General features: G+C 52.9%; 1 protein-coding gene across 2 annotated transcripts in view; it reads left to right on the top strand.

Annotated features, from left to right (window-relative positions):
• The window catches only part of LOC123351736 (V-type proton ATPase catalytic subunit A-like), a 36,158-nt gene extending 26,875 nt beyond the window's left edge, over positions 1–9,283 (top strand). Inside the window, exons 13-16 of one of the 2 annotated variants that reach the window (XM_044991330.1) lie at positions 371–465; positions 1,655–1,826; positions 4,445–4,572; positions 9,022–9,283. In XM_044991330.1, coding sequence (XP_044847265.1) covers positions 371–465; positions 1,655–1,826; positions 4,445–4,537 — 360 coding nt within the window. In that variant the 3' untranslated portion in view covers positions 4,538–4,572; positions 9,022–9,283. Of the gene's footprint in view, positions 1–370; positions 466–1,654; positions 1,827–4,444; positions 5,041–9,021 lie in introns of those variants that run through there. The other variant, XM_044991329.1, reaches the window with a different exon arrangement.
• Positions 9,284–12,278: the final 2,995 nt, after the last annotated feature.

Raw genomic sequence — 12,278 nt, 5'->3', positions numbered from 1 at the left:
CCACCCCCTTTTATAGTTTTGGCACAAGGCGGGAATCCTTTGTCTCGCTGGGTCCCCACCCCTCCTTCTCAATGGAAAAGCACCAGGTTTAAGATGGATTCCAGTACCAGGTGACATGGTCACATGCCCTGTGAGACCCCCAAGCCTCCATTCTTCCTGGCCTGACTCACAGGACCAGAGGAAGGCTTACAAGTAAACAGAGCCAGGTACAACCATTTGTCCTACTCAATGGGAGCCATCAAGAGTCCAAGCCACCATTAACGGCCCACACTTTGCATAGTTACAACAGGAGAGCAAAGCGGGGAGGAGAGGGAAAGGGATGGGGGAGGGCTGAGCTGTGTCCATCATGCCCCCCGTGCTCTCCCCACAGGCCTCTCTGGCCGAGTCTGACAAGATCACGCTGGAGGTGGCCAAGCTGATTAAGGACGACTTCCTGCAGCAGAATGGCTACTCCTCCTACGACAGGTACCAGCTGCCCCGGCCCCCAGCCTGCCCCACAACCACAGCCCCCAGTCTGCCCCACAGCCACAGCCCCTGGCCACTCTACATTCATCCCCGTCCACCCCCATCATGCTCTGTCCGTCCTCATCCACCCCCATCGTGCTCCCTCCGTCCCGGTCCACCCTCTTCGAGCTCTGTCTGTCCCCGTCCACCTCCATCGCGCTCCGTCCATCCCCGTCCACCTCCATCACGCTCCGTCCGTCCCCATCTACCCCCATTGCTCTCTGTCTGTCCCGGTTCACCACCATCGCTCTCCATCCAGCCCTGTCCACCCCCATCACACTCTGTCCGTCCTCATCCACCCCCGTCGCGCTCCCTCCGTCCCGGTCCACCCTCTTCGAGCTCTGTCTGTCCCCATCCACCTCCATCGCGCTCTGTCCGTCCCCGTCCACCCCCATTGCGCTCTGTCCGTCCCCATCCACCCCCTTTGCGCTCCGTCCATCCCCATCGCACTCCATCCATCCCCATACACCCCCATTGCTCTCTGTCCCTGTATCCCTCCATCTCTCGCTCTCCCCCCAAGCCTTACCTCCATCTGTCACAGTAGCGCCTGGGCACTGGCTCACTGGGTTATCTCTAGAACTCGCTCCCTTCCCCCTACCTCAAGTGGCCCAGCGGTTCCAGCTGAAGAAGGCATTCTTCACTTCCTGTCCTAAATGACTGCTGGGCATTGATGTGCCGCACCCCAGAATCAGCTGGGTTTAGCAGAGTGGGAGCAACTCTCCTCTTGCTTCTACTGGCACAGATGGGGTAGAAATGGGTGTGAGGGGTGAAGCAGGGACCGGGGCCAAAGGACCTACTGGGGTGATGAGAGAGGCCGTGATGGGCTCATGTTGACCGGGAAGGGCTCTGACCTGGGGGAGGAACTGGGCGTTGAGAATGGCCCTGGAGCCCCGGCTGGCAGAGCTGCCCCCTCAAGATCTCCATGGGGTCCCTCACTGCAGATGGGAGCCTCCTTCTCTAGCTCCCTCCCCACCTTGAGCACTCTCTGTTGTTGATTGACCCCCGCCCCCCCCTGGAGCTGCTCGCTGCTCCAGGACGTCCGTGCTCTGGGGCAAGGCTGACATCAGGGAGCAGCTCTGGTGCTGTGTCCTTGGGGCTGCTCCAGAGGCTCCCTGACATCCCTGGGCTGTCCCTGTCTCTGCCGTGGCAGGTTCTGCCCCTTCTACAAGACGGTGGGGATGCTGCAGAACATGATCGCCTTCTATGACATGGCCCAGCACGCGGTGGAGTCCACGGCCCAGTCTGAGAACAAGATCACCTGGGCCGTGATCCGTGAGAGCCTTGGGGACATCATGTACAAGCTGAGCTCCATGAAGTTCAAGGTGAGGCGCTGGCCAGCCCTAGCTCTGTGCTGGCATGTTATTGCCTGGGCACTTGGCTCTGGGGCTGAAGGGGTTAACAGTGTGTTAGCTAATTAAACTGCTCCATAAGGGCTGGTGCTGCATGGCTTTCAGATCCATCCAGCCACGCTCCATCCGTCCACCCCACCCACACTTCATCGATTCATCCATCCATTCACTGACCAGCTCATCCTTCCATCCACCCATCCTCCATTCATCCATCCATTGACCAGCTCATCCTGCTGTCCATCCATCCTCCATCCATCCTTCCATCCATCCATCCATACTTCATCGATTCATCCATTGACCAGCTCATCCTTCCATTCATCCATCCACTGACCAGCTCATCCTTCTGTCCATCCATCCTTCCACCCATCATTCACCTACACTGCATCCATCCATCCATCTAGCCACTGGCCTGTCCATCCATGCATCCTTCCACCAATCATCTCATCCATCCATCCTTCCATTCATCCATCCACCCACACTCCATCAATCCATCCAGCTATCCACCAACCTATCCATCCCTCCATCCACTGACCTGTCCATCCATTCTTCCACCCATCCATCCAACCGTCTACCTACCCAGCCAGCCAGCCCTCCACCTACCTACCCTTCCACCCCACACTCCCCTTGCATGCATCCCCCTTCCTTCCACCTGCAGTTTCTGTACTTAGCTGTCTGAGCACTGCGAGATCCGGCTGTGACTCCAGATCACTCACTACCAGGAGTGTTGACCCGAGGAACCGCGCTCTCGCTTCCCTGCTGACATGCTGGAGTCACTCAGTCCAGTGCTGCGTGACCGGACTGTCACCTCCCAGGACAGAGATGCCATCCAAGGCCTTAGTCACACCCCCATGTTGGGGGGGTTCCCTTTGGCCCCACCCCTTTGCTGTGGCCCCACCTCAAAACCATGGCCTGGTCCTGCTTTAGGAAGTTGTGGGTGGGGACATGTACAAGAGCCGCATGCTGGACACGGGGTTCTCTCACTTCCCCTGTTTGGGCAACCAAGGTATCCCCCTCCCCAGACCACCCTCCCTGCCTCCAGGTGGTTGGGTCTGTCCCAGAGGAGGGAGGACCCAACCCCACACCCACCTACGCAGAGTTCGGGGCAGGGACCTGTCAGCATCCCACCAGCAGAACCTGATGAAAGAGCTCCTCCCACCCCACCCCGAGCCCTCTGCTGGGGAGCTGTGGGGCACAGCGGATGGTTGTCTCAGGCTCTCTGCAGACTGAGGCAGGCGTCGCTGCTGTGGTTACACTCGGGTCAGCCATGAGGGCTGAGATCCCGTCACCAGCATGTAGCAAGAGCCCTGGCCGGGGGCCGGTCAAACCTGTGCCTTTGTCCAGCCCTGCAGCCTGCAGGGCCCTGCAATGACACCAACCATCTAATGCATCTCAAAGTGCTTAGCAAAGGAGACAAGGATCATTATCCCCATTGTACAGAGGGGGAAACTGAGGTGCAGGGAGGGGAAGGGACTTGCCCAAGGTCACCCAGCAAGCCCGTGGCAGAGCTGGAAATAGAAGCCAGGTACCCTGAGGCCCAGGCAGTGCTCCACCCACTAGGCCTCATTCCAAGGGCTGGGGTCTGTCCCTGCACTGTGGAGGAACTCACTGTCCTCCCTCTACAAGGCCTGGGTCTCTTTGTGCTACAATTTCAGGGCCTGATCCTCCTTCTGTTGAAGTCCAAGGCCTGTTGTCCTGGCTGGATAGGCTCACTGGTACATCCAGCACCCAGTACCCTGGTGGTGGGTGCAGGGGTGATACCCTGGATTGGCATGAGGCCTTCGCCCGTGGCCATGCTGATCGCGCCCGCTGCTGCAGTGCTCAGGGTCTGAGCCTGCCCGCCATGGGAGTTTGGCCCCTGACTCCATGGGGCCGGGCCCTTGGTCCTGAGCCGTGCTGGATTGCTCCCCTAGAGCTGCGCTGGAGCCTGGTGGGAGCCGGCGCTGGCCGGGGAGCAAGGCTGGCACAGCCTGAGTATTGGGGGAATCGTCTCTCGGCCAAACTCTGGGGTCCCTGCTGGGTTTGCACTGGGCCCTCTCTCGGGCGGGTGTCCCCTGCTGGCTCCAGGGGTTGGGCTCATTGGCGCTAAGCTCTGACACCCTTAGTGTCACAGTGTGTCCATCCCTTCACCAGGCAGCTCAGCTGCATCATCAGACGTAGCTGCTGATTCGGCTGCCTGGGCTTTTCGGGAGCCTGACTCAAGATGTTTCCCGATGGGGCTAAATTCCCAGAGGGGCCAATCCCACTACCATCACGTGGGGAAGCTGATGGGGGGCTTCCGGTCAACCCTGGTTCCAAGCCCCCACCAGCTAGCTGCAACCAGCTGCTCTTCCTGCAAGCAGTGGACAAAGCAGGTGGCTGCCAAACCATGTTATAAGGGAGCAAGGCGCAACTTTCAACGAGCATGTTCTGTAAGTGATCAGCAACGTACCAGCGAAACAACGTTAACCGGGACGACGTTAAGTGAGGCGTTACGGTACTAACAGCTGAGCCCCAAGTCCCCTTTGTTCCTTCCCTGGCCTTTCTGGTCTGGCTTGAGTCGAAGGGGTTTTCTAACCACCCACGCTCGTCTCTCCACCTCTCTCCTTTCCAAGGATCCAGTGAAGGACGGCGAAGCAAAGATTAAGGCCGATTACGCCCAGCTGAACGAGGAAATGCAGAACGCTTTCCGCGGCCTGGAGGACTGAGGGTCAGCAACCGGGGCCTCGCTTGGGGCTGGCTGGTGAGCTGGGTCTTTATCTGTAATGTCTGTATTTATAAAATTCTTTTTAAATGGTCCGTTTACTTCCCTCGTTGTGCATCTGCATTGGTGTTACCTGTCAGCTCTGTGTTCTTGGGGAACCAGGGCGCAGTACCCAGCCTGTCTGGCTCACGAAAGACCTTCCTCGCCCCAGCCTCTGCTTGAACCAAAGCTGATCAGAAGAAAGATTTACAAAAAGCAATGAAAAGGCCGTGGGAGACACCCCAAAACCCCTCCGGCCAAGGGTGACCGGATTAAGGCAACTCCCCTAGGCTCATTTGCATCAAGGATGGGACAGGGAGGCATCCCCATTAGCTTACAGACTGGAGAACAGCGGTTCCAAGGCAAGAACCGCACTGAACTCTGGGGGATCTCTGCTCCAGATGTTAATGAGCCTACGCCTGCACACACCCAGCTCAGTGCTTATCCGACCAATTCTAGTAATGAATCCTTTACTGGTATCCAAAATACTGAAGCTGCCTAACTGCATTGTGAGCTCCCTCGAAAAAACACCTCCCATAGCCAGGAATGAGCAGTTCCTATTGTCTAGCCTGAACAAAACAACTCTGGTATCCTCCCTTGAGCCATCAGTTTACCCATAAACAAATCTAGTGTTTTCCCTCCAACCATTGTTGTTTCCCTCCAAAAAACGCCCCCTATCCATGCTCAAGTAAGTGCTCTGATGCCTGGATCCAACACCTGCATCAGTTCCATTGGGACTTCATCTTCTCCTGACTGATGGTGCTGGGGGCTCTGCCTGTCTCCAGCACTCAGGACCCTCAGCTACCATCACACCTGGGACCCCCAATCGATTGAAGCTTCACGGCGTGGTGAGAACCCAGCTCTATCTCTCTCTCTCTGGGTGTAGCCTTCTGACCTGACTTGTGTGATCAGGTCTAGTTTTCTAAACCTTGACTTTTATAACCAAGTTTCAGTTAGATTTAATATAACTGTTTTGTTTGGTTGGTTCCCCTGTGGTTATTACCTGGCAATAAATCACTTTCATGGTTAAGCTGGTTGCTTCTCTCTCTCCCCCCCCCCCCCCCCGGGGTGTTTTTTGGCTTCCCCATTCGCTCTGCAGCAACGCTCCTCGTACCTAAGCTAAAGCTCCCTGCAGCACCCAAAAATCCTGGGGAGTTTGCTCATCAAGGGGGTTAGTGCCAGAACAATTGGAACGTGAAAGTGGGGATAGGGACGTGCTGAACCTGGGACGTATGAGGGTGACAGCTTGGAAGTGCTGCTCGACCCAGCCTGCTGAGTCCAGGGACATATAAGGGGCCAGCTTGGGAGTCCTGATTAACCAGCCGCGCTCTGTTAATGGGTGGGGGGGTGTTTGGCTGACTCTGGGGCTGGAAGAACGGAGCCCTGGGGAACCTAGGTCCTGCAGGACAGCTCCATTGGGAGGGAACTTGCAGAAGGGAGAAGCAGAGCTCCGTGTGAGAACACAAGTGACACAAGCAGAACACTGACAGCATTACAGAACCCTACCCCGCAGAAAAGTAACCCTAATAAATGAACAGGAGGCCTTGTGGCACCTTAGAGACTAACAAATGTATTTGGGCATAAGCTTTCGTGGGCTAAAACCCACTTCATTGGATGCATGCAGTGGAAAATACAGTAGGAAGACACACACACACACACACACACACAGAGAACATAAAACAATGGGTGTTACCATACACACTATAACGAGAGTGATCAGTTAGGGTGAGCTATTACCAGCAGGAGAGGAAAAAAAACTTTTTGTAGTGGTAATCAGAATGGCCCATTTCCAGCAGTTGACAAGAAGGTTTGAGGAACCGTAGGTGGGAGGACGGAATAAACACACCTTCTTGTCAACTGCTGGAAATGGGCCATTCTGATTACCACTACAAAAAGTTTTTTTTCTCTCCTGCTGGTAATAGCTCACCCTAACCGATCACTCTCGTTATAGTGTGTATGGTAACACCCATTGTTTTATGTTATCTATCTATCTATCTATCTATCTACTGTATTTTCCACTGCATGCATCCAATGAAGTGGGTTTTAGCCCACGAAAGCTTATGCCCAAATATATTTGTTAGTCTCTAAGGTGCCACAAGGACTCCTGTTCTTTTTGCGGATACAGACTAACACAGCTGCTACTCTGAAACCTAATAAATGAGCCTACCCCAAAATAATGGGCAAATCTGGTAACAGGGGTGGGCAGTATAAACCCTGTGGAGCATTTTCTGGTCCGGATCGCCCTTATCGCTGGGCCTTGCTATCAGAGGGGCCTCAGTTTTCTCTGCAAAGGCAAGTGCTCCATTTGCAAAGGGAAGTTGCTGGCCCTGGCTGTTTCTGGGCTGTGCAGACGGCAGGGCTGTTGCCTCTGATAACAGCATAGACTTCAGGAAGGTCATTCCCAGAAGCAGTGTGGGATTCTGGACTAGCGCCCTGGGAATCTTGGGGACTGGCCAAGGGGCAGACAAATTTGCCCAGAACGCCATGTGAACTTGGACACAGTGCACCACAACCCGTAAATCACTGCGTCTGGCACTGGTGCAGCTCCGGGGGCAGGGCCACCCAGAGGATTCAGGGGGCCGGGGGCAAAACAATTTTTAGGGCCTCTTCCATAAAAAAAAGTTGCAATACTATAGAATACTGTATTCTCATGGGGGCCCCTGTGGGGCCTGGGGTAAATTGCTCCACTTGCCCCCCCCCGGGTAGCCCTGTACGGGGGGGGGGGGGCAGCCCAGCAACCCCAGCACGCGAGGCACTGTCATGGAGCAAGGGGTCTGGGATGCAGGCTCTGGGATGGAGTTTGGGTGCTGGGAGCAGGTTCCGGGCTGGGGATGCAGGAGGGGGTGAGGGGTGCAGGCTCTGGGCTGGAGTTTGGGTGCAGGTTCTGGGCTGGGGCAGGGGGCGGGGGTGCAGGAGGGGGTGAGGCTGGGGCAGGGGGTGGGGTTGCAGGAGGAAGGTGCTGCATTGCTCTAACCAGGCAGCTCGTATAGCAGGCACCGATCAAACTGCCCAATACGACCACCAGACTTGATTTGCAGTGACAGCACCCAGCCCGGTTTATTGTCAACAAAGCACCGTACTAGTGCCCTATACTGGAGAACCTCAGGCTTAGGAAATGACCGGTCAAGCACACACCTCACTTGGAACTGGAAGTACGCAATTAGGCGGCAGAGACCCCCCAAAAATGCAAATACCGTGCAGTGCTGTTTTAAACATAAACTACTAAAAAAAAAAAAAGAAAGTTTAAAAAAAAAAGATTCGCCAAGGTGAGGAAACTGTTTCTGTGCTTGTTTCATTTAAATGAAGATGGTTAAAAGCAGCATTTTTCTTCTGCACAGTAGTTTCAAAGCTGAATTAAGTCAATGTTCAGTTGTCAGCTTTTGAAAGCACAACCACGATGCTCGCCTCCTTTCCCGAGGTGCTCGTAACACTGAGCGTCTACTGCTCCGAGGACACTTCATACATGTATGCCGCAGACATTAGCCTCAGCTCAGTGATTGGCTGGCCAAGGACAATCCCTCTTTATAAACTGATACAAGTGTTGCCCCCTGATGTGCTTAGCTTTGCATTATATGTTCGATCGCTCAAAACATCTCTATTCATCACCCTGTCATCTTGACCTTATCTTTAAGAGGTGGTCTACGTGTCCCTGTCATCTTTGGGGAGGGTGTTTGTACCATGCTTGGTGTCGGGGGGTTCCAGTACCACCCTTCTGGAATGTGTTTGCGGGAGTGGCCGGTGCCTAGCACTTCCTAGGAATGTGTGTGTGTTTTTGCAATACCAGCCCACAGCTGCCAACTTTCGCACGGTAAATAAACGCCCCGACTTTCACAATAAGCCAAAAATCAAGCTTCAATCCCATTTCAAAACAAGCCAACCCTTAAGAACCCCCAACACTCTATGTGACTAGATCCCCCCGGTGTGCAGTCTGGGACTGTGGTGGGCCCACTGTGCACCCCTGACTCTCTCCCCCCCTTGCCCCTGTGTGATGTTATCTGATTAAAATATGACCCTGTAGATCATTGTTGCAACCACTGTTCTATATTTGCAGCAAATATTGTACAAAGTTTGTCAAGTGAGGTGTCTATGAAAAGGTTATGATTTGCTGGTTATGATTATGCTCCGTGGATGCACGTATCATTTTTGTATTTGAAGTTGTAAGTATTGGCTCTATATCTGGATTTCAAATGTTGGCTGCTGAGGTACCACCCACAAGGTAGCTAGCCAGCACATCTTGGAGGGACTATTCAAAGTAAGTGGTTCATCAAGAAACACTTGGTTGACGATGGACCATGGGAGATGCCCATCTACCCTGAGTGGACTGTCATGTAAGCGTGCTGTCTGGAGTGTAGGTAATGGCTTCCGGCAATAGCTGAGGAAAATTGGGCATGAACATGTGACTTGCCCATGTGACTTCAAACTCCATCTTGTTGCTGTAATTTTCCACAGCAAGAACAATGGGATGCCCACCACATCGCAAAAGCTATAAAAGGCCCTGGAAACACCTCCATTTTGTCTCCAGTTCTGCTTCTTACCTCTGGAGGATCTTTGCTACAAACCAAAGCTCTGAACAAAGGACTGAATGACCCATCCAAGCTGTGGCTGTACTCCAGAGTCTTGACTTAAGCAGCAGTTTATTCCACCACTGCTACAAGCTTGAACCAAGAACTTTGCCATTACTGTGCAATTGATTCCTTTAACCAATTTTAACTCTCACCTTTCTTTCTTTCTTTCTTTCTTTTTCAATAAACCTTTAGATTTTAGATACTAAAGGATTGGCACCAGCATGATTTTTAGGGTAAGATCTAAGTTATATATTAACCTGGGTGTGTGGCTGGTCCTTTGGGATCAGAAGGACCTATTATTTGATGAGATTGGTTGCAAAGGACCACTCAATTCTGAATCCAGTGTTTTTGGTGGTGATATAAGAACTGGGATGGCTGAGGGAACTGCCTTTGTTTTCTTGTTAGCCAGTGTGGTGAAACAGGAGTTTACTTTTGTGGCTTGTTTGGTAAATCTTATAAAAGAATAACCCCAAGTTTTGGGTTGTGTTTGCCCTATTTCTCAGCAGTTCACCCTGAATTTGGCAGCCTCAGTTGTGACCCACTAAGGCAGGGTTACACCCTGCTTACCCCTTCCCCCTGCTTGCCAGGAGCCAATCAAAAAAACCAGAAGCAACAAGCTACAAGCCAAACAAACAACAAACCACAAGCCACAAACTAGCCAACAAGCAACTTACAAGCCAATTAAGCCAAAACCAAGCCCAATTTTTGGGTTTTTTGTGGGTTTGGCATGTCTGCACCAGCCCTGTTCGTGCCAGGTTCTGTGAGCTGGCAAGCAGGTGTATTTTGTAACAGGGCCTGATGTCCGCTCACAGCCTGACTTCCCTCACTTTGCTTTATATCAGCAAGGCTCGACCACTACTTTAGTTCAGGGTTCAGAATAGCAGCCGTGTTAGTCTGTATCCGCAAAAAGAACAGGAGTCCTTGTGGCACCTTAGAGACGAACAAATTTATTGGAGCATAAGCTTTCGCGGGCTACAGCCCACTTCATCGGATGCATGTAGTGGAAAATACAGTAGGAAGATATATATATATATACACAGGGAACATGAAACAATGGGTGTTACCATGCACATTATAAGCAGAGTGATCAGTTAAGGTGAGCTGTTGTCAGCAGGAGAGAAAAAGAACCGTTTGTAGTGGTATGAAAATGGCCCATTTCCAGCACTTGACAAGGAGATACAAGGAACTGACAGGGGAGGAGTGGGGGAGAGAAGCATGGGGAAATAGTTTTACTATTTTACTGGGCAGGAGGGAGCCGGTGCAGCACGTGGGGAGCCCCTCCGCCTCTGTGCCTAGGGGCCGCCCACAATGCAGGCTCCTGCCGGCGGGCGGGCGCCGGGAGCTGCCCCAGGAAGCACTGCCAGCCCTGGGACTTTGGTGCACATGGTGAGGTGAGCAGTTCCCGATATCGGGACAAAGGGCGTCCCGACCGATGTGGCAAAATCCCGGACGTTTTTAGCTATTTAAAAATTCCTCCCGGACGGTGATTTAAAAACCAAAAAGCCGGACATGTCTGGAAAAATACAGACATAAGGTAACCGTATGTTTTCCACATACAGAAGGATGTAGATCTGACTCACAAGGCAAACGAATGGGCAAAGTCTGATATGGGGTGAAAGACAGATTATTTGAGTTACAAAGAAAACAATGTGTAGTTTGGGGCAGGGGTGGCCAACCTGTGGCTCCGGAGCCTCGTGCGGCTCTTCAGAAGTTAATATGCAGCTCCTTGTATAGGCACCGACTCCAGGGCTGGAGCTACAGGTGCCAACTTTCCAATGTGCCAGGGGGGTGCTCACTGCTCAACCCCCTGCCCTGACACAGGCCCCCACTCCTCCCCCTCCCCCACAGAGCCTCCTGCACGCCACGAAACAGCTGATCGGGGAGGTGCAGGGAGGCACTGACCGACAGGTCTGCCGGTGGGTGGGAGGCGCTGGGAGCAGGGGCAGGAGCTGATGTGGGGCTGCTGATGTATTACTGTGGCTCTTTGGCAATGTGCATTGGTAAATTCTGGCTCCTTCCCAGGCTCAGGTTGGCCACCCCTGGTTTGGGGTGAACATTTTGCTTGAATTTCTTGGTGTAACGGTTACTTTGTTCAATTTAACCTTCAGTCTTACAGCAACATTTCTAATTTCCTTACCATGCATCTTCCCCAACCATTCCTTGATCCACTCATAATGTGCAATGGGTCACTTTGCATAGGAAAGCAGCGGGTCACCCTTACACGGTAACTTGGAGTTCTTTTTAGGTAGGTTGAGAAGGAGAAAGAGGTTTTATCCATATGCAAATTATGAGAGATTCTTGCCTAGATGTAACCATATTCTCATTTAATCATTTTAATTGGAATTCCTGAGCCTGACTGTGGGTCCTTAGACAAAGTGTCTCGCATGATATGAACCATTTTCTTATTGTCTCCCTAGGTGGATCTTATTTTAGGATAAACAGTGGTGGACGGCCTTTCCAATTTGTAAGGGCCAGAAGGAATCAGTAGTTATTAATCAATCAAGGCATATTTGTTCCGTATATCCAGTGGTGAGCTGGAGCCGGTTCCCACCAGTTCCCAAGAACCGGTGGCTAAAATTAGACCTCCGTGGAGAACCGGTTGTTAAAGGGCCAGGGGATGGGCAAGGAACTCCAGTCCGTGGGCCGGACCATCCTGTTGCTCCCAGGATTCCCAGCTGGGGAGGCTGAGGTTCCCTCGGCCCTTCCCCCACTTCCCCCCAGCTGCAGCATGGCCAGCCGCTGGCACCAGCTGGGCAGCTCAGCTGAGCTCCTGAGTCGTCCTGCTGCTTTGAGCTGCAGGCAAGGTAAGGGGGCGCTGCAAGCTCCAGGGCCGCTTGGGGGGAGGCAATTTTCCCCAGGCCCTGCAGGGGCCCCCGGCCCCACGAGTATGTGTCCCCCCACCCCAGCCCCTCCCCCGCTTCCCCCCCCCTTAAATCAGAACTTTTTATAGGGAACCGGTTGTTAAGATTTTGGCAGCTCATCACTGCGTATGTCCCATGCAGTGAGGCTCTGTACAAACATAACAGGCGGTCAAAAAAGCAAACAGGATGTTAGGTATCATTAAAAAGGGGATAGAGAATAAGACTGAGAATATATTATTGCCCTTATATAAATCCATGGTACGCCCACATCTCGAATACT

This window comes from Mauremys mutica, chromosome 17, assembly GCF_020497125.1.
Source record: "Mauremys mutica isolate MM-2020 ecotype Southern chromosome 17, ASM2049712v1, whole genome shotgun sequence".
Classification (NCBI taxonomy): domain Eukaryota; kingdom Metazoa; phylum Chordata; order Testudines; family Geoemydidae; genus Mauremys; species Mauremys mutica.
This window is presented reverse-complemented; position numbering and strand designations above follow the sequence as displayed.